The sequence below is a fragment of the Trichomonas vaginalis genome, chromosome I, assembly GCF_026262505.1.
Source record: "Trichomonas vaginalis G3 chromosome I, whole genome shotgun sequence".
NCBI classification, from domain to species: domain Eukaryota; phylum Parabasalia; order Trichomonadida; family Trichomonadidae; genus Trichomonas; species Trichomonas vaginalis.
The window spans coordinates 18,807,369-18,832,008 of NC_067203.1; the positions used below are offsets into that span (position 1 = coordinate 18,807,369).

Sequence of the window (24,640 nt, forward strand, 5' to 3'; positions counted from 1 at the left end):
AATTTAGTTTTATATTATATATTCAAACATATCTTTAAAAGATATCAAAAATAATAAGAATAATAAAAAAAATTTATATATCAAACATTGTAGGAAGCGAAGATGTTTTGATTAATATGTTCTCATAAATCCTTTCTAGTTTTGCATCAGAAATATTGATCAATGGATCCAAATTAGGCGTTGAGGAGCATTCTTTCAAAATTATGAAAGAAACTTTGGTATTGTTCATGTTTTTGAGTAGTGTCTTCAGAGGATCAATAGCATTAGAATTAAATCCACATAATACCCAGTATGCTTCCTGCTTGACTAATCTTCTGATATGATCATCTAATCTCTTTTTCTGGGTCATTTCTTCTCCATCAAATTTATAATTATCAACAGTTGAATCATTAGAAGGTTTCTTATGGAAATCTGGATGATGTGTTCCATCACCTGGGATGAAGAAAGTAATTTTTGTAGAATCCTTTCTGAAATTGAGATTCAAATATGCTTCGAAAGCCGAGTTCCAGTCTTTAGGACCATCTCCTATTCCTCCTTCATAAGGGAAATTATAATTGATCTCGTCCAATATCTTATCAGCCTTCGATATAGGAGTAAAATCAATTACATCAGTACGATTGATTTCAATATCTTTGTTTAAGCAATAAGCCGCAGCTTCGTTTCTGAATCCAATGACTGCAACACGAACGTCACCTTGGAATTTTTGTAACCACTTCATAGCGCTTTCTATCTGATAGTTGATTAAACTCTTGATCTTTTCAGTTGATTTAGTTGCATCGAAAATGAATGTCAAATCGACTGGTTTCAGGAGTTTATTTTGAACAATTGGTATTTGTTCTGGAATTTTTGCTTCTGTAAATGCTGGAACTGGTTCAGCATCGGTGTAGTCTCCTTTCTCTGCAACCCTTCTCGCTTTGTTGACAAGACCGATTGCCATGTTTCTTGCTAATCTCTTGGCGCCTTCTGGGTTCAACGCTCTGAAAATTCTTGAAGAAGCGCCGTCAATGATGATGTCACCTTCATTAGAATTCTTTGGGGAAACATAATAGCATCCTGTAACCAACTCTTTGTCAGTGCCAAGTGAAAATGGTTTGAATGGCTTGATACGTTCGCATATTTCTTGGTAGTTATGGCAACCTGGGACTTTTACGCCTGCAATTGTTTCTCCTGCGTACAACCCAAGGACGTTATATCCATAGAATTGATAATCGTAATATGGATATTCTTTGATTTCTTCTGAATCAAATGTCATCTCTTTGAAACTGTTTGGAGTTGCGCGTTGAAGAACATCGTTCTTTGGACTGCAGCTTCCATCGAATCTCAAATTGCAAGGTATTTTTGTTGGATTTCCATCCACCTTGTCACAGTCATACAGTTTAAGATGTTCTAAGTAATAATCCAATTCAAAGGTGAAATCTTTGTCAGCCCAGAATGAAACAGCACCACCTCTCTTCCTGAACTTTTCAACAGTCTTAACAAACTGATAAGCATGGGAGAAATCAGTTGATTCGCCTCTGATTTCACGTGATCTCTTCTTGATACTATCGCAAACAACGACATTTGTTGGTTTGGCTTCTTGTCCTTTAGAACAAATTACCCAGACCTGATGGTAATTGCCTGATGTAATTTCTGCAATACAATCACAATAATTCTGAGCAACTTCGACATGGAAACCAAGTTTATATAATTCCTCGATAATTCCATTATAATCCAATGCACTAGATGAGGCATAAGTATCAGCAATGTATAGATTTTGAACATCGAACATGTCTGGGAGTATATTTCTTCGGTATACTGTATAATATTTATTGAATTTATCTTCTCGCATGATTTCTGGTATTTCAGCTGTTGGCTGTGCATTTCTATATATTGGAGTTGGTCTTCCATCTGGTTTATTTTGTGTTCCATCTGGTTTATTTTGTGTTCCATCAGGTTTATTTTGTGTTCCATCAGGTTTATTTTGTGTTCCATCAGGTTTATTTTGTGTTCCATCTGGTTTATTTTGTGTTCCATCTGGTTTATTTTGTGTTCCATCTGGTTTATTTGGTCTTCCATCTGGTTTATTTTGTGTTCCATCTGGTTTATTTGGTCTTCCATCTGGTTTATTTTGTGTTCCATCTGGTTTATTTGGTCTTCCATCTGGTTTATTTTGTGTTCCATCTGGTTTATTTGGTCTTCCAGCTTGTTGATTTTGTGCATTTGATGTTTCTTTTGTTACATCCATAGAGTTGCAAGTAAAATCGTAGAGTTGGCAAATGAGGATGTTATAATTCCATTTTTTGTTACGGCCGAGATCTACTTCAGGGATTTCTCCTTGGTAAGGACCGTATTCATTTTCCTCTTCTGTTGGTAAATGTACAAGATCAGTACCTTCAATCATATAATGGTCAGCTGCTGCATCATACATCTTGATATCATCCAATCCAATTGTGAGTTTTGTGAAGTGCTTTCTATTATTGTTAATAAACATACTGTAGATATCTTCAATTGAATATTTGTTTAGGGGATATGGATTTGTGATTTTTCCTTTTGTTATGGCTTTGTTTGTATCTAATTCTGACAATTTCATGAAGCAATTTCCAATTTTTAGAGGATTACCAGACCAGATAGATCTGTTGAAAACTTTAGAGATCATAATAGGAGAAATTCCAACTCCGACACCGATGGAATATGTCTTCACTAACTGCAAATATGATAAGCATGTTACAACAGCATCTGATTCTATTTGATTGAAATGGGCATTTGTTATTGCAATCAAAATAGATTCTTGTTCCTGTTGCGAGCATCGTATGTTGTATGCAGCTGTTAATGCCTGGGAGAAACTGCATGCACCATGTGATGAATCTAAACATCTGTAAATCTCCGTGAGAACTGGTGAATTTTCTTTGAATATTTCCTTATCAATCTTGTTGATGCAAACTGCGACTGGTCCTTCGGAAGTAGCAAGGATGATTGTTATTGGGAATCCACAATCTCTGAATGCCATCAATGTAGAGAAAACAGTGAGACGTGTATATTTCAATGAGAGTAATCCAGTGGAACAATCACTGCAATCAATGACGAAAAATAGAGAATAATGAGGAACATAACCTGCACACTTATCGAGTCTGATTCTCTGGTCTTGGCCATTAGTAATAATGAATCTGATCAATCCAGCAATTGATATTCTGCTTCCTTTCTCTGATGAAACATATTGTGTAGCTTTGTTTGGAGGGAATAAACCATCAAGATTCGACTTAATGAAGTTACTTTCAAATTCTTTATACTTGAACTTTAATTTATTAGTTATTGGAATGTCGTCGAAAGCATTTGACAAAGAAACATTGCAGAGTCTTGTTTTAGTTGACTGAGGAATATCGGATATACAAACAAACTGTGAATCAGTGAATACCAAGCCATGCTGTCGGAAATCACAAGTTTTTTCCTCATCATTCAATGGCTTGATCTCATCAATTGTCTTGAGTTTGATATCTCTTGTTTCATCAATTGTTATTCCAGGAATCAAACCTTTGAAGAAAGCTTCAATGAATCTCTGGCTTTTATCTAATCCACCTCTTTCATTTATCGTTACTTCATAAATCATGTTTTCGTATTTTGTACTAAGGAGTTCATATTGATTTTTGATTGGCTCTTTGTATTCTTCAGGTGGTTGTATAAGCCATGTGATTCTGGAATTAGTTTCTTCAAACCATTTCCATGTGTCTTTATTCGTGTTAAGAAGATTTCCATCGGAAAAGACATAGAAACTGCAGGTCTTTGATTTATGTTTGTTAAGGAATTTGCGAATTGCGATATTTGGATCTGCGGATGTTCTCTTTGTGTCATACATTTCAAGTGCAACTTGCAAGTGCTTTCTCCGAAGTTTCTCAGACGGTTCCTTGATCTCAATACACGGGAATTTCATGTCTGCAAAAACGCAAAGACTGAAATCAAGTCCTAATTGAGAACATGCCATAGAGAATGCAATGAAATGCAACAAGTTATCAACTTTGATTCTATAAGGAGTAATTGTTTTGATATCAAGAAGCAAAACAACTTGAGAATTAGTCGTAATTTGGTTCTTCTTTGCCTCATTAATAACTTTGTATACTGTTTCTGTTGCATACACAATGTATTTCTCAATTGGAAGATTTTCGTCATCTGGAATATCTTTGATTTGCTTAACCATATATTCCTTTTCTGCTTCAAATTGCTCCTTGTATGATTCAGGTTCGTCAATTTTTTGGATCAAATGATTGTAAGCAGCTTCATTTGCGATTTCTCTTCTCTTCGCATTAGCATTTACAACATTTGAATATTCCGATTTGCCTTTTGTAGGAATGATTCTTGACACACTGCTCGGGTATAGTTGTTTTTCAGGTTTAATCTCAGGAGGAGGTTTGCTGTTTGAATCAGAAATTGGTGGAGGAGTATAGGATTTTTGGTATGGTTTTTTATCTTTTTGCCATTCCTCCTTATAAGCTTCAACAGAAAAAGATGGTTGATCAGGCTTAATGACAGATGGAATGGGATCATTATTTGGAATCAAATTAGAAATAATCTTACAGCCAGAATCTTCTAAAAGGTTGAAAAGGGAAGTAAAACTGCGGTTAAATTCGATGCATAATGATAAGAATGGTGTTGTTTTGAGTGTATCTTTGTTGTGTGACCAAGCATAAAATGCAGATAAGTATCTTATCTCTTCATTAATTTTTTCTATTGGGTATTCATTAATAGAATTTGACAATATCAAAATTAGTTTTCTGCATTTGTTAACAACATTTAATAATCTCTCATACATTTCTGGAACAGAATTAGCAGTTTCGAAGTCAATTGGATCATCGAAATCTCCATTGTATGGTTGCTTTGTCAATTCCAATTTTGGCTTTGGAGTATTTGCATTATTCGAAATTTCTTCTATCAAATTTTTTTTTCTTGTTCATTGACAACCATTAATACAGTTGATAGTTCCTTAGCATCATTTAATTTGTATTCTTTGACCATTGTTGTATTTAATGATGGAAGATATTTTCCATCAGTTTCGAGTAATTTCTGGAAGTTTTCTCTATTTTGTTTGTCAAGAATTTCATTATCGAAGTTGTTTGATTCCAATGTTTCATTGACTTTCAAAACAAACGTGTTTCTCCATTTGAATTGCTTTCCAGTAATTCTGATTTCAATATTTGATTTTTCATTAATATCAGCTGCAATTGAATTCATTTCGAATTCAATTTCGACACTAGATTCCGGAACATCAAATTGAGTAATTATCTTTAGATTATTAATACTTACATCGTCTGTCGATGAAATATAGACATTAGGATTATCATTGGATCTCAATAAGAAACTAACAAGGAATTTATACTTCAAAGGTTTTGTACTGATTTGAATTTCTTTGATTCGATCTGAGAAATCTGTGTAAGGAGACAAAACATTGAACAAAACATTCTTATTTTGTATTGAATCAGGAGTATTAATTCTGATATATGAATCATTGGCTGCTGAATGATACAAATTGAAAGCCGCTCCATAAATTTTAGTTTCATTTGCAGATAGTTTCCGTAATTCGATTGTATTGTCATCTAAAGGAATGAATGGACTAGTTTTTATTCTTGAAACTTGATTTGGATCAGTATCTTTTGCTTTGGATCGTCAACACCAGGAATTGTTGGTATGAATAAGATATTATCTTCTGCGATAAGATTTTTTTCAAATTTAAATCCATTTTGAGTAATAAAAGAGTTTCCAGGAGAATCTATTAAAATGGCGGAATCAATGAAATGTGCATCAACTTGGTAAGTAACAATTGTTGAGTTAATATTCATTGTTCCTGTGAAAGAGATGTCATTTATTATGCCATTAATTGGGAACAATAAATCAATCTGAGACTCTTTAACTTCATAAGTTGGAATTGGAGTATTTTCTGATTTTGGAGTAAATTCGATTTTGACTTTTGATACATCTCCTAAAATGTAGATTGGAATACGAATTGGAGTTGTTTGAATGCATCTTAATATACCAGGAACATCAGCTTTAAGAGCACTAAATGAAGGAATGACAGTTTCTCCTTGAACATTGATTGCTGCAATGCTGAAAACAGATTCATTTGCGTTTGTGAAATCGACTGAAATTGAACTTGTATCAATCATTTCGAGATTTGGTTTACATATTTGTTCATTTAGAAGATCATTATTCGGATTTTCAACTGTTTCAATTTGGGAAATAATTGATTGATGTTCATTTACATAGTTATCATGATCTTTAATAATTCCTTCCAGATCATTTACTATTTTAAGTGCATTATTTGGTGTTTCATTTGGATTTGCGCTGAATTTTGGAAGCAGATACTTCTTAAATTCATCTAAATAGCAGACATATGGTTGGATATATGCAAATGATTCTCTTAAATCATCAACTGTGTATTTCTCATTATTATATTCAAAGATTACTTCTGATTCTGGGCCAAGATATTTATCTAATTCATTGGGATTATTTGCTAATTCTTTATTCAATTGTTTCCATTTTGAATTAATATCGTCAACACTGACTTTTTCTTGCAATAGTTCGGTATTTTTAGAAACCTTTACTTTGAGTAATTCAAATGGACTTGAAATTTCAATTTCGTCAATGAACACTTCTGGAACATAAATAAATGTCTGACAATTTTCTTTGAAAATGAAGTTAACTTGAATTTCTGGATCGTCCTTGTTCGTGAACGAGATATTGCCACTTGTCTGATTATTGATATAGATCAATGCAATTTCGGTTTCATATTCTGCGGGATCTTTATCATCTAATCCTTTCAAGAACTCGTATAACTTAGAGGCATCAGAAAGTTCTGTAATTTCTGTTGGATCTTCATACCAATCGAACTCTGTAATTTTGTCTAAAATTGACCAAATGCAGCTTGAATAGATCTCATAGTAGTTGATAGCAGGATAGTGAGTTCTCAAAAATGTGATTGGATCTTTATACATAACTGCATTTTCAAGATCAGACAGTAAGCTTTGAATCTTAAATTCTTTTTGTTTTATTGTTTCTTTCAATTTTTCAATCTCTGAATTAGCGTAATTCATGAAAAATCCAACTGGATTCAAAAGGAGAGATGATTGATTCTGAATAAATGCATTCCATTTTTCTTCTGTCAAAGGCTTGCATAGTTTCAAACAATTATCCAAATATTGTTTGAAGAATTTATTGATTTTGATTACATATTCAGAATCGTTCGAATATGTTGCTGCTTGGACAATCGAGTCATGCAACAAGCAAGTGAAGAATTTCTTGAAACAATATGGCGGATCTGACAATGATAATGAAACAATGATTGATTTCTTATTTTCTTCTTCATACAACAAACTCTGTAACTTTTTATTGATGACTGCTTTCATTTCAGTTGTGAGTTTGTCCGATTCGAAAGTGATTTGATTGAAAGAAGATACAATTCTAAGCATGAACAAACCAAATGTTAAATTCTTCTTTGATTTATCAATGAGATTTAAGAAATCTGGGTTTTTGATTAAGAACAAACCTTGCGCTGGGAACTTATCAACATATTCTTCTCCAATGTATTCACTTTGAATGCAATCAATAGCATCTAAATATTTTGTGTTTACTGTTTGAGTCAAATTCTTGTAAAGTGAATTGTCGGAAAATTGATCTGCCAGTTCTTTCATATCTTTGAAGATTTTGTTGAATTTCTTGGAACAGAAATCAAGAATAATTGCTTTAGGATACTCTGGAATTCTTATTGGTAAGTTTATGTCATACTTACTATTGTTCTTGACAATGTAATTATTCCATGCATTATTAATCGTCTTTATCTTGTTAGTGTAAGAATTGAGCTTGGAAATTAGTTTTTTAACATCGATCAATTGTTTATCAGCTGAATACATTTGGTTTAAGTATTTGTCATAAATTTCAAGAAGAATTTTATTGGAATCTTCTTCACTTAATTTGATTGAAGAATTTTCGTATGTCTTTAAGAATTTTCCAACATCATATTCGCGTTTATACAACTCTAAAAAACTTGAAATGCAACGATCTTTGGTGGAAAGATTTTCGTAATTGTTCATATCAGATGAGAAATCCATTAAAATTTCAAACCATTTAATGTCTTCATTATCGGGATGGATATTTGTAACATATGACTGAAGTTTATCATATGAACACGGCTTGTTTAACTTGACTTGATTGATTATTTCTTCTTGATTATTAATTATCGGAACCCATGCCAACTTTCGAGTCAATTCAAACAAATCTGATAATTCTGGATCGTTGTGATTGTACCAATTCCTTTCATCTTCTGTATTGATATTTCTTTCATTGAATGCATTCTGGAACTTTTTAAGCAAATTTGAAAATGAAAATGAAGATTTCTGGACTTCTTGATCAAGTATTTTCATTATTTCAATGATATTTGATAAGTCAGTTAATGATATAGCATTAGCAGCTTTATCGACAGCAATTGTCTGCAATGGCAAAAATCCAAATGACAAGAATTTTGAAATCAAATCATAAAACTTTGAAAGCAAATCATATTCATGTGATGAAAATGATACGTTGCCTTCTTCAAAAAGAGGCTTATATAGTTCATTAAAGCAATCAGAAATTGAATCAATTCCATCAACATTGAAATACAAATTTGGATAGCGGAAAATATCATTCTTGTTTTCATCAGTAACTAATTTTGGATCAATTTTTTCTTTAGCGAAATGCTCTGGTAAAACCTTTCCATATGTCGGATATGTTTTAGAAAAGAATAGAATTTCATTCCGAACGCCTTCCAATATGCTATTAGAAGATTGACTTGAAAGCAAAGTTCCCGTATCTATTGCTTTGATACCCTCATCCATATCTGTGATTTTTTCCAATAAATTAATCATCCTTTGCAAGTAAAGCTTATCAATGTATCAGTTTGGTTTTTTAACATTCTCAAATTCCATTTCTAACATATCTTTCATTGAAGCAACAGTATCTTTGTTGATTGATTGAATTTTAGTATGTTCAAGTATTGAATAAAGACCGATAATAGGTTTGTCATTTGTGATAGCTTCTTCAATTAAAGCATCCAATTTATCCATATCAATATCAATGGCCACATTTTCATTTATTTTTGTCAATTTTTCAATAAGATCTGAATCTACTTCTTTATCGAAAGCATCGATAGTGTCTTGATTATATTGACTACTGTCGATTTCGCTGATCTTTTTATTGTATGCTGGGATCAATGCACTCATGATTTGAGAGTATTCAATTGGTTATTCTTTACAATTATTTATAGAAATGAATATCCTAGATAAAGATCTACCTGTCAATTCATTATGTTTCTCTCGCATTTCGAAATGACAACGGCCGATTTTAGCAGCAACTGTTATTCGGTCTGTTTCAGTACCGTTATTTAATTTATATTTCTTATCTGGTAATTGTAACAGTGAAATTGTTGCGATTGTTTGGATGTCATTATCAATTGGTTCCATCTTAAGAATTGCACATCTAGAAAGAATTGTTTGTGGAAGACGAGTCTTTCTATGTGCTCCAACATTGTTATATGTGAATATCACTCTAAACTCATCACTGATCCTAGTTTTTGATTTAGATGAATTAGATGAATAAGTAATGCCTTCATCGACTTCATACAAATTCAAGGATGGCTCGAAATCAAGCAAAGTGATAATTCTTTCCAAAATGTTTGAAGGACATGATTCAACGTTATCAAACAAAACCCAATCACCATTCTTCATTGCTGTTATTAACCTGGATTCTGCATATTCTAAATTGTTGATCAAATGACTTGCAGATGAAACAATAAGCATTGCTTCTTTTCCGATTTTAATTGTGGATTCATCATTTGAATTTTCAACAATCTTCTTGATACCTTCTTCGATACCTTTTAGATCATTGATTTCCATTTGGTTATTTTCCATTAATGGCTGGTAAATAGATTTAAATGACTCATCTTCTTTAAGCTTTTCTATTAATTTATGGAGGTTTGCTTGGCTGACATTTTTAGATGGCTTATATGAACCTGTTATTACTGACATAGATGTGTCAGCAGTGAGCGGAATAACGGTTAACTTCTTATTGATTGCTTCTGCAAATAATTTAACTGTATATGTCTTGCCAGATGCTGTTGGTCCTGTTACGATTAATGGGAAATTAGTTTGTCGAATTGCATATAAAGTTACAAATAGTTTTTGTTCACTCGATGTCAAACCAAGGAGTTTTTGGTTGATTGATGAATCGTTATCAGCTCTAATTTTCTTTTCATCAATTTTCAAAATCGGAGATTCATAAGAAATTTCAATTTTCTCCCATGGATGATTGACTCTTTGGCTGATCTTTCGTTCAACTGAAGTGATTTCTCTTAATAAATAATTGAATTGTTTAGTGGGTAAATATTTATCTAATTTGGAATACAATTCACAATTTCTTGTGTTATTTAATTCGAAGTTATCAACAATGTCATCAACATTTTGGCAGTTCGTTAATATTTTTTTGCATATTTCTTTCATTTCATTTTGATCGTATTGATCTCGCTTGAAGTAGATGATGATTTCTTAAGTGATTGTGGAACTTTTCCTGAAGCAATACCAATAATGGAAAATCTTCCTTTCTTCTCTGTTTCACCATTTGTCTTCATAATCATTGATTCTGGATTATTGTCAAATAAACATGTTAAAGCATCAACTAGGCTTGGTGATGCGAGATTCAATTCTTCAATGATGATTAATGATTTAACTTGTGATTTTTCACTGACAGCATTGAAAAGTTTTGTCGGAATGTAATCGAAAGTATTGCTTTCATTATCATTTTTAATTGAATATCTTCCAAACAAATCTTCGACTGTTGTTGATCCAGATAATTGGATTCTGACAACGTTTTTATCATTAGCGAAATCCTGCATCAAATTTGCAACATAATCAGCAACTAATGACTTACCAGTTCCTGATGGTCCACGAATAATGATTGGAATATCGAGCGACAAAGCAGAGAAGATTCTGTCACACATTGTTTGAGTTGTTTTAGTGAAAACAATGTTTTTTTCCATCGGATCAGATGAAGAAAATGAAAGGATATAATCATTATCGGATTTCAAGATACCATTTTCTAGTTTCAAAGGTGTTATGTTGTTTTGACGTTCAGGATCTTCTTTACCTACAATTCTTGCTGCTTGTTCTTCCAATATCTCTCTTGGAATTTCTTCTGAAGCGTTGCGATCCCTACTGTGGATTGTTTTGATTTTTTCAATGATTGATTTCATTAGAATCAATTTGTGGAAATCAAATTTCTCAATATAACTATCAGAGAATCCTGTGATTTCTTGTACTTCTTTGTTAGTGTATTTCTTGACATTAATGATGTTGAATCTTGATTTTATTGCCTTAGAAATCTTGTTGATGTCTTCTAAAGAGAACAAAGCAATTATTCTAAACTTTGTTTTCATATCACTACTTATCTTAATAAGCTTATCATTTTGTGGAGTAATTGTATTTGTGTAATCTTCAGTTAATGTTAATTCTGGCTCGATTGAAAGTAATTCATTGAATCTTTCAATGACAGATGTTGGTGGTTTGGCAAAGTTCTTAATGATTATAGGAGATTGTCTATAAAGATAATGAGTAATTAATCCTGGTTTGAAGACTGTTGTATAATTATTCATGACTGAATCAACTTGAGATGGTTCAATGGCAATGAATTGCTGCATGATGTGTTCTATCGATTTCTTGAGGAAAGGAACGTCAAGCTGTTTTATGAACTCTTGTAATTCTTCTAAATGTGCTGCATCTCTTACGAAATTCTTCTTGAAATTCTTGAATTTAACGTAAAGAGAATGATCTGAAATCATTATTGTGTGAAGTAAATCAAGCATTATTCTGTCATATGTATTCTGTCTTACATATGAAACTTGGCCAATTAAAGAAGCTGTTGTTGTTTCACTTCCTAATGTTACTTGGCTTGGATCGATAACAATAGAATTGGCCAAAAATGTCTTGAATGATGATTCTCCAACAATAAGTATTGGTTCATTTTGAGGAATTAATGATGCCAAAAAAGCAGCATCCCAAAAGGATGAAATTGATTTGGAAACTTTCTTGGAGCTTTGGTAATTAACAATAGATTTGATTTTGAGTATATCTTTAACAATATAATTAATTTCTGGAAATGCAGGTGTTGATAAAACTCTAACTAAATCTTCTGTGTTTGGATAGCCAAATGAACTTCCAACAATGGTGGCGATTGTTTGCGTTGAATTTTGTGGATCAGAGCACATCATATATGCCATAAACAATGCATGATAAGTTACTAATTGTTCAGGAGATAAAATCTTCCATTCGTTCTGTTCGTTACGAATTTCAATTTTATCTGAGTATTTAATTCTTAAACAAAATCTTCTGACTTCTCTGAATGACCATGAACGGATCTTGTCATTTTGCTGGGATTCATCATACATTTTGATGACAAAGTCTTTCAAATTCTCGTTGAACTGAGTAAGGTCTGCCGAAATGATTTTTTCCAATTCGTTTTCTGCAGTGATTTCTTTGATGACATTGATGATAGAATTGACAGGGAATGGATAATCAAAACAAACAGCACGCTTAAGAAGTACCTGTGGTAATGGTTTTCGACCAATCATTGTGTTGTCATTCTGGCAAGCGATGAAGAAGTAGTTTTCATGGACTTTTGTTGTTCCAACAGAAGGAATTTCTATTTCTTCTCCTGGTTTTTGTTCTAAAGCAATGACAAGTGACTGAAGAACGGAATTTTCAGCAAGATTTGCTTCATCAGCAATGAAGAAACCTCCTTCTTTGATTGCTTTAAGTAATTGGCCCTTGGAATTATCACTTGCACCGCGAGTAATTGTGATATTTCCGATTAAATCTGTCAATTTTGTTTCTGCATTGAAAGAGACTTTATATGTGTTGAAATTTAATCCTTGAGCAAGTGCAACAGCTGCTGATGTCTTTCCAAAGCCTGTTCCACTCTGAAGGATGATTGGTTGGCCAATGTTTTGCATCAAAATAATCAATGATACGATGTTTTCTAGTTCAGGAGAATTCTTATAGTAGAAACCTTTTGTTTCGCCTGTTATAGTGCTAAGAAGGATTTGCTTGAGCTCTTCATTTAATTGTGGAGTTGTATGGTCGATGTATATCTCTTTCAAAGCATCAAAAATTAATTTTTGATCAGTGATTTGGGGATATTTGGTGCAAATCATACGTAATCCATTGACAATCTTAGATATTATGGATAAATTATGCATTTCACCATGCTTTATGATCTCATTGATGATTTCTTGTGAAATTGAAATCTTATTTTCCTGTTTTGAACCTAATAATGAGTCAATAAGCTGAGGAATTTGTTCCTGAACTTTCGATTCATCAATTTGGGACTCAATTTCAATGATTGTGAAACGATTCTTCAGTGCAGGAGATAAATTCTTTAATTGGTTCTTCGAAATGGTGGCAATGACGGCGAAATTCTCATTTATATCTACACTATTATCATCAGAGTAGAGTTCTGATATAAAAAAGGATGTTGGTTTTCCAGAATTTGTCTTCTTATTTAATAAGATATTTGAATAAGCATCGAGAATTGGGTTGATTCTCTCAATGACTTGAGGAGCCACACCTTCGAGTTGATCTATGATAAGAACCTTGCCTTTTCTGGCTGCTTCGACTATTGAACCCTCAATCCAATCTGGGACTCGGTTAATATCGGAAGATGGCGTGTAGCTTCCAATTAAATCTGATGTAGTCATCTCTGGGTGACATACCATGAAGAGATAACCACTTTTAGAAAACAATTGAGACGCCCATTTTGCAATTTGAGTCTTTCCTGATCCTTCTGGGCCAACAATGAGAATTGGCTGATAATTCTCCATAAAGAAGTGCATTTTTGTCAATGTCTTCGTTAAAACTTGATTATTCCAAACATTTTGAATTTGCTTTTGCTGGATAAGATCGTTTAAATTAAGTTTTGGTTCTTTAGCTTTTACTATCTTATACTCTGAAAGCTTTTCAGCAACAATTTTTTCATTTCCGAGTCCACAAAGTGATTCATAATAATATAATAAAGATTGATATAAATTTTAAGTTCCATTTGCAGATAAAAGCGCAGTTTTAAGGTTTCTAAGCGTAATGTAATAGTCATTATTATCAATAGTCTGGCATTTATAATGAAATTGAATAGCATTATTGATCATATCAATTGGGATGTCCTTGTTAAAGTTTGGACATATTGAAGTAAGCTCATCATCACTCAAATCTTCAAATTGTATAACTTGGAAATGTGAAGTAAGTTTTGTTGTAAGTTTACTACGCATTCGAGCAAATGTATTATCAAAATCGTTTTGAGTAGCAATAAGCTTAAAATCAGGATGCATTTTTATCGGGCTATTATTTAATTCTGGGTCATCAACGTATAATTCGCCTGTATCTAATGAAGATTCAATACATTGCAATACATCTTCATGAGCAAGATTGAATTCATCAAGTATGAGAGGAGAGCCTTCCTTGAAAGCTGTTGAATACATTCCATAATGAAATTCAGTATTTGTAGAATCATTCTTAAGAGTAATATTTCCCATAAGTTGATCAATCGTGGTTTCTGAACTGAAATTAAATTTCAAATGAACCTCTCCTAAAATATTTTCGGCAATCGTTGTTTTACCGCAACCTGTAGGTCCGACAAGTAGGACCGGAATGCCTATGTCTATAAATTTCTTAATTTCAGCCATTTTCCTCTGAAGGAGAATAGGCTGATTATTCATATTTATATATTTTTTGACTAAATGAGGTGATGTGATTTTGAGTAATAATTATATCTTCATTTTTTGTAAAGATATGAATGTTATTGGAAGAGTAGTATGTGACGTGGTATTTTTAGAGTGAACCAAAAAACATTCAGTTGAGACCCAATCGCTCCGCTCCTCTGCTCTCATCATTTCTGCTTTTCATATTCACGTCCAAAAATACCACCTCCCGCATATGACATCATCAATGAAATATTTTTTTAAAACACAAATAATATTTTTAAACTCATCATTAGTTTCATTAGGTTTTTATGTGAAAATGTGAAAAATTAATGGTTGCGAAAGCCCACATAGCGTGAGTGAGTGGGATAAGCGGTAAAAATAAAAATTTATAATTAATGATAAAATGAAGTTTATTTATTAAGTCAGTCAGTCGGTCAGTGAAGATAGACTGTGATGAAAAATTCATTAGTGATAAAATGAAAATTTTAAAGAAAATGATAATAAATATTTTATGAATTAATGAAAAATTTAATGAAAATTTATTAAAGTCATGAATGAAAGATAGTGATTTCATAAATGAATTAAATAAATTTATAATGAATGTAAAGCAAATGATAGAAAATTTAGACGAAAAATAGAGTTTGGAAAATTAGAGTTAAAATTTAAATTTAAATTTATTTTATTTTTATTTTTTTATTTTATATAAAATGAGTGTCAAGACAAACGACGTGAAGAAATTAGGATTTACAAGCGAGGAAATAAACGAAATATTAGAAGAGGCAGGTTATGAAGTTAGCAGGTATTATTTAAGAAATTGTCAAAAATTCGCAGAGTTATTAAATGATTTAGATTATGAGGGTGAAATGAATAAAGAAAATGTTATTAATTTCTTATATCCTACATCTGACGAGAATGAGGAAAATGAAAAAGTGAAAGAAAGTGAAGAAATTGATGATAATGTGTATGAAGAAAGAAGGGGAGAAGATGAATATTATGAACAAGATGAAAAGAAAGCGGAGGAAGTAAGAAATGAAATAGATGAGGAGATTAAGAATGAAAAAGAAGTGGAGGAATACATGAAAGAAATTAATGAAGGAAATTTAGAGATGAATGAAGAGTATGAGCGAGAATTAAACGCAGAAGCTTTGAGAATTTATGAAGATGTGAAGAGTTACAATGAAGATGTTAAAGAAAGAATTGAGGGAACATTTAACAGATTAAATGAAAACCCATTTAGTGAAAAGTTAGATTTGAGAATTTATGGAAAAGATGAATTGAGAGTAGTGGGTCAGAAATTAAAAGAAATTTATGAAAAGCACATAATGACTCAACCGATTGAAAGAAAAATTTTAGTTCATTATATTGTAAATGGTCAGGAGAGAAGCCAGCCAATTGATAAAGAAAGCTTCTGTCAAAGATTCGAACAAATGCTCGACTGTCAGTTCATTTATAAAATAGAAGATTTAAGCGGTAACATTTCAGATGATGGCACTAAATTATATTTAGAATTTTTCGACGTCATATATTGGGGTTGTGCCATGTGAGGTGAAAATCACCATACACCGATTGGACCTTTTTAAAAAAAGATATGGTGAGTATTTGATTTGTTCCTTGGTATTTTGCACGCAGATAGACTAGGGTAATGCCGATCATTTCGTGTAGGAATTACGTAAAAAAAATTATGACCCAAGTTATTCACATTATAAAATTATATAAAGTGTGTCTAATTTCAATAATATTCATATGACCTTATAGTATGGTACCTATATAATAATAATACATATAGTTTATAGTAATATCTCAGTTTTTATAGTTTGATATCTTATTAATTATGATCAATATGTGTGTATTAGTGTATATTTTACATGGCGCATATAGACTTGTGTTAGACACACACATTTATATATATTAAAATGAAAAATACGCAGATAATAAGGATCTCAAGATGTGATGCCGAGCATCTGCTACTTATTTGGGGGTAAGCAGCAGATGCTGGCATATATGTGTCATAGCAAGTGTATCTATGCTAATAGATTACACTTGCTATGACTTTCCCGGAATCTCAAGATGATTCCGGGAAAAACAGTAATAACCTCTCAAAATGTTCGTTTCAATATCATAAAGCTGAGAAATGGGCTTTGACCTTGAGAAAAGGCCCATTTCCCAGCTTTATGATGAATTTTAGTTATCATTGCGAGTGTCTGCTGCAAATCTCGGTTGAAGCAGCAGGCACTCGCAACCGTATTCCACGGCAAGTGTATTTATGGTGTTGGAATGCACTTGCCGTGGCTTTTGTACAATCTCGTGATCTTACTGGAGTGAGCGGCAATGGAAGCCAAAACCACTCCACTCAGTACCAGAAAGCTATGAAGGAAGTCCTAACCTAGAGAAAGGGCTTCCTTCATAGCTTTCTGGGTGACATGAGATTTGTAATTGTTGAACATTGAGTATTTTGCAGGCTCTGGCCTTTGCTTGGGCCAGAGCTTCGTATTTGGATGTTCCCAGGGCCGGATTCCTCTCCTGCCGCCCTAGATCAGGACGGCATTTGAGAAAGCCGGCCCTGAGGACAGTAAGCGAAGCCCTGGCCTTTGCTAGGGCCAGAGCCTGTATTTGTATGTCTTTCAGGGCCGAGTTCTTGCGAGACCGTCGACATGATCGACGATCATCGCAAAACTCGGCCCTGAGGATTGTATTTGCAGGCTCTGGCCTTTGCTTGGGCCAGAGCTTCGTATGGGAACTCTCTCGGGGCTGGTTTCCTCTCCGGCCGCCCCGAATCAGGGCGGTCTTTGAGGAAACCGGCCCCGAGGATGGTTTGCGAAGCTCTGGCCTTAGCAATGGCCAGAGCTTGTGATTTTAATGAAGAGCCAAGTTCCTCTCGGATCGGGCCTAATGAGGACGACCGTCGAGGAACTTGGCTCTGAGCTGATGAATTGTAAACTCTGGCCTCGATGAAGGCCAGAGTTTTTAAGGGAATGTTTTGATGGGATGAGCCTATGCTCAGTAAGCTCATCCCATCAAAACATTCGTTTAAAAATTGAATTAAAAATTATCGTATGCATTGAAAAATTAAAAAAATAAAAATGAACAATATTATTATATAATGAGAATAGAATAAATTATCATAAAATTGAAAAAATTATCCAAAAAAATTGAAAATTTTAAAAATTAAATAAAAAATAACAAATTTCATAAGAAAATTAAGGAATAGAGAAATATTAGATAGAAAGAGTATGTTTATTTATGATTATAAGATTGAAATAATGAGATTTTGAGAGTTTTAAGAAGAATGTGATCTTTATATTTTTTTGGAGGAAGGTTTTACAAGAAAGGAGTTAACAAATGCAGGGTATTGTCCCTTTACCCTGCATTTGTAAACTCCTTTCTCGAATTGAAATTCGATGTTTAACATTCTTTGAAAAAAGTGCAAGCTATTCGAGAAAGGAGTTTACAAATGCAGGGTAAAGGAACAATACCCTGCATTTGTAAACTCCTTTCTCGAATTGAAATTCAATGAATCACATTCAAGTGAAAAAGTGCAAGCAATTCCTGATTTGCTCATATAGGTGCAGGGTTCTAGTTATAGACCCTGCAAATATATGAGAAAATCAGGAATTATGTCCGACACATTCGCATCGAAGAACAAAAGTGCAAGCTTTTCCCATTCTGCACATATAGTTGCAGGGTGCCAGTGATAGACCCTGCATATATATGTGCAGAATGGGAAAAGTGTTTGACACATTCGCATCGAAAGGTAAAAGTGCAAGCTTTTCCCATTCTGCACATATAGGTGCAGGGTGCCAGTGATAGACCCTGCATATATATGTGCAGAATGGGAAAAGTGTTTGACACATTCGCATCGAAAGGTAAAAGTGCAAGCTTTTCCCATTCTGCACATATAGTTGCAGGGTGCCAGTGATAGACCCTGCATATATATGTGCAGAATGGGAAAAGTGTTTGACACATTCGCATCGAAAGGTAAAAGTGCAAGCTTTTCCCATTCTGCACATATAGGTGCAGGGTGCCAGTGATAGACCCTGCATATATATGTGCAGAATGGGAAAAGTGTTTGACACATTCGCATCGAAAGGTAAAAGTGCAAGCTTTTCCCATTCTGCACATATAGGTGCAGGGTGCCAGTGATAGACCCTGCATATATATGTGCAGAATGGGAAAAGTGTTTGACACATTCGCATCGAAAGGTAAAAGTGCAAGCTTTTCCCATTCTGCACATATAGGTGCAGGGTGCCAGTGATAGACCCTGCATATATATGTGCAGAATGGGAAAAGTGTTTGACACATTCGCATCGAAAGGTAAAAGTGCAAGCTTTTCCCATTCTGCACATATAGGTGCAGGGTGCCAGTGATAGACCCTGCATATATATGTGCAGAATGGAAAAACTATCTACTTTGAATATTCTGCATCGGAATCTCTTGGTCAATATACAATTAAATACAATGATTACATCGATATTTGGAGATACAAGATAAGTATCTCCAAATGCCGATGTGATCATATATGATTGTCGATAAAAATTTGAAATCTCAAATAAGATGCAGATTAAAAAATGGATATATGATCAAAATGAGTTTACAAACACAATATAGAGTATATATATAGATACCTCATTGTATTCAAAATGAAATAAAACAAAATTTTTGAAATTCATATCTTATATAAAACACATTATTCCTCAATACTATATGAGTAAATATGGCTTGATTAGTATAGATATATGCACATATATTTGGCCCCCAATATAAATTCTATGTTTTCGGGAAAGCAAAAGGTCCAATCGGTGTATGATAAATTTCACCTCACATGGCACCGCCTCAATTATTTTTCTCACTATCTGTCCAGTAATATGTTTTCATTTATTTAAAAATAAAATTCAAATTAATTTAAATTAATTATCCTGAGAACCTGGTGGAGAGCCTGATGATACATATCTTAAGCCGTCATCAACTGAAGCTATAAAGTATGTGTCACGACATACCCAAAGTTGTGGAGGTGGTGGGTGAATTTCGTATCGTGCTGAACCGTTGGGAAAAATTGAATACCCGAGGTTCAGCATACATATAAAAATGAAAGACTTAGAGCCTAGGGTTAAGCAGGAAGATAGAGGGTACATATGAGATTATCCTCAGTAACTCTCAGGCAAATCTGAGTTTTTGGTCAGATATATAAGATTATTGTGAACGAAAAATTATCTAATATAGGCCTAATTGTCATGTGCGCATATAGACATATGTATATATTATATGTTTCTTGTGTTATTATAGGTTAAATCCATAGTTTGATATGTGAGATAAATTATATCTTAACACAGAAATCGTTTTTTTATATTATCACAGTAGATATGAGGGGTACTATATGAGTTATAATATATATTATTAGGAATAAGTATATAGATCCAAAATAATGGGAATGCATAATTTATGGCGAACTCAAAACATTTATTTTTATATTATGAGGTTATAAAATTGTTTTATTCATATATTATATGTGCTCTGTGCTATTGAAATGTGCTTAAAATGATTCTGCACGCGCAATCACAAAGCAAAACTTCGTAGCGAGCAACAGTTTGTGCAAGGACAGGGAATTTATATTTTTATCCTTACATAAACTTATAATGTGGTTAAAATGTTCGGTTTGCTCTCACTTTTGTTCCGCAATGTGACATCGTGAACAAAGTTTCCGATCTGAGTGCATATATGCAGGGTCTTTCCATGGCACCCTGCATACATGTACTCAGATCGGGAATATTGTCCACTTTTGTTCCACGATGTGACATCGTGAACAAAGTTTCCGATCTGAGTGCATATATGCAGGGTCTTTCCATAGCACCCTGCATACATGTACTCAGATAAGAATTTGCTTAATTGTTTGACATGAATGTCACATTCGAAAATCGTTTCTCGAAAGGAGTTTGCAATTACAATATATTGTCCTATTGTATTGTAATTGTAAACTCCTTTCGAGAAAAGCTTTCACTTTGTGGCACGAATGTCACATTCGAAAATCGTTTCTCGAAAGGAGTTTACAATTACAATATATTGTCCTATTGTATTGTAATTGTAAACTCCTTAGTTCGATTCCTTCATTTTATTAAATTATAAATATACAATTCTTTCTAATCTTCCTTTTTCATAATTCATTTCTCATTTAAATTCTAAATAATCTAACTCTACTAATCTAGATTTTTTCTAATATCAATTTTTCATATACAAACTCTTATTTTTTCTTTCAAAATTCCATTTTCCAATATTTTTTGAAAATTTTACATAATTTTATATATATTTTATTCTATTATTATTACATAATAATATTATACATATTAATTGTTTTAATTTTTGAATGCATACGATAATTTTTAATTCAATTTTTAAACGAATGTTTTGATGGGACGAGCTTACTGCTCATAGGCTCATCCCATCAAAACATTCCATTCAAAACTCTGGCCTTCATCGAGGCCAGAGCCAACAATTCATCCCCTCAGAGCCAAGTTCCTCGACGGTCGTCCTCATTAGGCCTGATCCGAGAGGAACTTGGCTTTGAACGAAAATCACAAGCTCTGGCCTCAGAAAAAGCCAGAGCTTCGCAAACAATCCTCGGGGCCGGCTTCCTCAAAGACCGCCCTGATTCGGGGCGGCCGGAGAGGAATCCAGTCCCGAGAGAACGTCCATACGAAGCTCTGGCCTTTTCCGAGGCCAGAGCTTGTAAATACAATCCGCAGGGCCGAGTCTGAGGGAGATCGTCCACATCATTGGCGATCTCCTCTCTTCTCGGCCCTGAAAGACATGCAAATACAGGCTCTGGCCCAAGCAAAGGCCATGCATTCATGGCGAGTTCTCGATGATCGTCTCTCGGTCTCGCAGGAACTCGGCCCTGAAAGACATGCAAATACAGGCTCTGGCCCAAGCAAAGGCCAGGGCTTCGTTTTAAATGCCCAGGGCCGGTTTCCCCAAATGCCGCCCTTATCCCGGGCGGCAGGAGTGGAATCCGGCCCTGGGAAGTAGAAAATACGAAGCTCTGGCCCAAGCAAAGGCCAGAGCCTGCAAAATTCATCCTCAGGGCCGAGTTCTGCGATGATCGTCGATCATGTCGACGGTCTCGCAGGAACTCGGCCCTGAAAGACATACAAATACAGGCTCTGGCCCAAGCAAAGGCCAGAGCCTCGCTTACAATCAAATTTGCCGAATCTCAGGAGATCGTTCAAATCACGGACGGTTTTCCCTGAGATTCGGCAAAATAAGTCAAATTACAGTTCTAGAAAGACTAGAAGGGGGCCCTGACCTTGAGAAAGGACCCCCTTCCCGGTCTTTCTGGCGAACTTTGGTTCGCATTGCGAGTGTCTGCTGCGAATCCGGGGCTGAGCAGCAGACACTCGCAATCATATGTCGCGGCAAGTGCACCTGTGGTGCCAGAATGCACTTGCCGCGACAATTGCGAAATGCAAAGATGATGCCGGAAGGAGCGGCAATACTGGCAAAAGCCACTCCTTCCGACACCAGAAAGACTAGAAGGGGGCCCTGACCTTGAGAAAGGACCCCCTTCTCGGCCTTTTTTGTTAAATTTAAGATTATTTCAATTGCAAAATTATTTCAAAATTCATAATGGATAGTACCATACGAAGGTGCAAGTCATAGCAATGGTGCACCATCAATATGAGCCCCATTGCTATGACTTCACCTCGGGATAACCTCGATGGGAGGAAAAGTGGAGCAATTCGAAACATTGCTCCACTATACAAGTTCTTGTAAGGATAGGTATATAGTTACCACATCCTTACAAGAACTGTTCCTCGCTTCGAGGTTTTGTCTTGTGATTGTGTGTGCTGTGCCATCCAATGGACAAACGGATAGCACAGCACACACATACTAGGCATGATAACCCTTCCCTATGAATTAGGACGCGATAGCCCTGACCTCACCCCGGGATAACTTGCATTTGTACTCATATCCCGATCAATAACATAATTTATATCAAGACACACCTACCACTACATAATATAGCATTATATCAACACAATACTAATATATAATGTTAAAAACACACAAATTGATGATATTCATAATATAAATTGGGACCAAAGATCTATATTGAGACCTAACTATTATCAAACCTTTATATATAGGAAACATACATTGCACCTATAGAATATTGAATGAAAATTAGATGGTTCTAAAATTCGATATCTGATGCTGACCCAAGGTGGTCCTCATTCCTATATATTTTCATCTATACCTAATGTCCTAATATTCATCCATATACATGTTGGGTCTATCTCCATCAGAAGGGTCCATGCTGAAGTGTGGGTATTCAATTTCCACCCAACGGTTCAGCACGCCTCGGTGAATTTCTTTATTGTTTGCATCTACGAAATAATAGGTATCCTTTCCTTCACCTGTAAATAATGGCTGCCCTCTGAATTGAATGGCGATATTTTGACCGTTACTGTCTAAACCATCAAATGTATAACCTGCGTTATTTCTTTCAACCTGAATGTTAAACATAAAACTGGTTCCATCACTGAGAGGGTTTTTGTATCATGTGCCATCGCTTGCGTTCTTTTTCATTGTGATGGAGTCCTCGAATTCTTTAGTACATCTTAAACCATTAGATAAATCACCTGCTATTAATTGATACTGTAAGAATCTAGCGCCCTGAGTGCTAACCACTTGAGCTGGTATGTTTTGACCGTTAACGGTTAGCTGGCAATTATCATAAATTGGGTTTTCAAAGACGGTATAATCGTTATCATGTTTGGAGAACATCACTGAAAAACACGTTACGTTATCCAATGGAATGTTTAACGTTGATTGTATACCTGCCTGAGTTGCTGCCAATGGAAATGCATTATAATTTAACTCTTGCGATGGAATGTAAACTGGCTGTTTAAATAAATTATAAATTGACTGTTTAGCCTTTTCATTAATCTTGAAACCATACATGTTAGACTTCAATGACTGAACACTTAAGCCAGTCATGATATACCTAACTTCTCCGCTTTCTGGAGTGTAAATGTCAACACTTTGCCCGCCAATTGTTTCAGTTCTTTTGCTCACGTTTGTGAAACCGTAACTTGGATTATTAACCTGTGAAAATGCGTGAGTAAATCCAGCGCCCGTAGTTGTTGAAAATGTAGCGTTCAAATCTTCTCCTTCTCTAATTGCTTTATAATCTCTGACCTTTTCTGGATTCAATAGAGCATAAACAAATCCTTTCTTTTTAATGTAAAATTTAAGTTCAATATCACCAATGCAGAAATTAGGGAACATGTCAAATGCTTGAAGTGCTAATATATCATCAAATGGTATATTTATTTCATATTCCTCAACGTGTTCTTTACCGTCTGCATAATCTGCTAAATTAACGAACACACCGGCTGCCGACTCACTATAATTTTCCACGTTCTCATATAAGGAGTGTGTATATTTCTTTGTTTTCTTTTCATTATGTGGTTTAAGTGTTGAATATGCGAAACCCTCTCTTACCATCTCGTTTTGTGTGTATCCTGTCGATTTATTACGATTCTTTATAAATAACGGGTCCATTATATGAGATGAAGATTTTAAGCCAATGAATGATTTAAACAAATGGTGTGGGTCATTATCTTTAAATGCTGTATTCAAACCTACAAAATATTCTTTCTGTCTAATCTTGAATGTTAAAAATCCGTCTGTAATCTGTGATATGTCATGGTCTGAATGCGTTATTGAAATTGTTGTATATTGTGAATCATCGAATGGTGCCGCTTGGTCGTGGCAGTCTGTAGTTCTTAAGAAGAAGCTGCGGGTGCCGTCATTAGTTTGTATTAAATTCTTTATAATATTTTGAAAATAGGCGGCAACATTGCCCGTCCTTTGTTCCGTGTTGTTCATTCTCTTATTTTGTTTACTGTTCAT

The 24,640-nt window shown here is 34.2% G+C and overlaps 10 protein-coding genes across 10 annotated transcripts; 1 reads left to right on the top strand and 9 right to left on the bottom strand.

Annotated features, from left to right (window-relative positions):
* Nucleotides 1-73: 73 nt before the first annotated feature.
* TVAGG3_1009950 (nuclear chaperone required for maturation and nuclear export of pre-60s ribosome subunits) lies at nt 74-4,780 on the bottom strand (the record flags this gene model as incomplete). The annotated part of the gene is made up of 1 exon (XM_001330746.1): nt 74-4,780. One exon carries the CDS (start codon nt 4,778-4,780, stop codon nt 74-76), a length of 4,707 nt encoding a protein of 1,568 aa, XP_001330782.1.
* Nucleotides 4,781-4,899: 119 nt separating this feature from the next.
* On the bottom strand, nt 4,900-5,199 carry TVAGG3_1009960 (uncharacterized protein; the record flags this gene model as incomplete). The annotated part of the gene is made up of 1 exon (XM_001330747.1): nt 4,900-5,199. One exon carries the CDS (start codon nt 5,197-5,199, stop codon nt 4,900-4,902), a length of 300 nt encoding a protein of 99 aa, XP_001330783.1.
* A 386-nt stretch (nt 5,200-5,585) lies between these two features.
* Nucleotides 5,586-8,831, bottom strand: TVAGG3_1009970 (nuclear chaperone required for maturation and nuclear export of pre-60s ribosome subunits; the record flags this gene model as incomplete). The annotated part of the gene is made up of 1 exon (XM_001330748.1): nt 5,586-8,831. The coding sequence occupies one exon, from the start codon at nt 8,829-8,831 to the stop codon at nt 5,586-5,588; it is 3,246 nt and encodes a 1,081-aa protein (XP_001330784.1).
* A 57-nt stretch (nt 8,832-8,888) lies between these two features.
* On the bottom strand, nt 8,889-9,215 carry TVAGG3_1009980 (nuclear chaperone required for maturation and nuclear export of pre-60s ribosome subunits; the record flags this gene model as incomplete). The annotated part of the gene is made up of 1 exon (XM_001330749.1): nt 8,889-9,215. One exon carries the CDS (start codon nt 9,213-9,215, stop codon nt 8,889-8,891), a length of 327 nt encoding a protein of 108 aa, XP_001330785.1.
* A 21-nt stretch (nt 9,216-9,236) lies between these two features.
* On the bottom strand, nt 9,237-10,019 carry TVAGG3_1009990 (nuclear chaperone required for maturation and nuclear export of pre-60s ribosome subunits; the record flags this gene model as incomplete). The annotated part of the gene is made up of 1 exon (XM_001330750.1): nt 9,237-10,019. One exon carries the CDS (start codon nt 10,017-10,019, stop codon nt 9,237-9,239), a length of 783 nt encoding a protein of 260 aa, XP_001330786.1.
* A 467-nt stretch (nt 10,020-10,486) lies between these two features.
* Nucleotides 10,487-13,873, bottom strand: TVAGG3_1010000 (nuclear chaperone required for maturation and nuclear export of pre-60s ribosome subunits; the record flags this gene model as incomplete). The annotated part of the gene is made up of 1 exon (XM_001330751.1): nt 10,487-13,873. The coding sequence occupies one exon, from the start codon at nt 13,871-13,873 to the stop codon at nt 10,487-10,489; it is 3,387 nt and encodes a 1,128-aa protein (XP_001330787.1).
* Nucleotides 13,874-14,068: 195 nt separating this feature from the next.
* TVAGG3_1010010 (nuclear chaperone required for maturation and nuclear export of pre-60s ribosome subunits) lies at nt 14,069-14,749 on the bottom strand (the record flags this gene model as incomplete). Its single annotated transcript, XM_001330752.1, has 1 exon — nt 14,069-14,749. One exon carries the CDS (start codon nt 14,747-14,749, stop codon nt 14,069-14,071), a length of 681 nt encoding a protein of 226 aa, XP_001330788.1.
* Nucleotides 14,750-15,441: 692 nt separating this feature from the next.
* TVAGG3_1010020 (uncharacterized protein) lies at nt 15,442-16,278 on the top strand (the record flags this gene model as incomplete). Its single annotated transcript, XM_051254531.1, has 1 exon — nt 15,442-16,278. One exon carries the CDS (start codon nt 15,442-15,444, stop codon nt 16,276-16,278), a length of 837 nt encoding a protein of 278 aa, XP_051080105.1.
* A 3,360-nt stretch (nt 16,279-19,638) lies between these two features.
* Nucleotides 19,639-19,806, bottom strand: TVAGG3_1010030 (uncharacterized protein; the record flags this gene model as incomplete). Its single annotated transcript, XM_001330753.1, has 1 exon — nt 19,639-19,806. One exon carries the CDS (start codon nt 19,804-19,806, stop codon nt 19,639-19,641), a length of 168 nt encoding a protein of 55 aa, XP_001330789.1.
* A 3,016-nt stretch (nt 19,807-22,822) lies between these two features.
* On the bottom strand, nt 22,823-24,640 carry TVAGG3_1010040 (uncharacterized protein; the record flags this gene model as incomplete). Its single annotated transcript, XM_051254532.1, has 1 exon — nt 23,282-24,640. The coding sequence occupies one exon, from the start codon at nt 24,638-24,640 to the stop codon at nt 23,282-23,284; it is 1,359 nt and encodes a 452-aa protein (XP_051080106.1).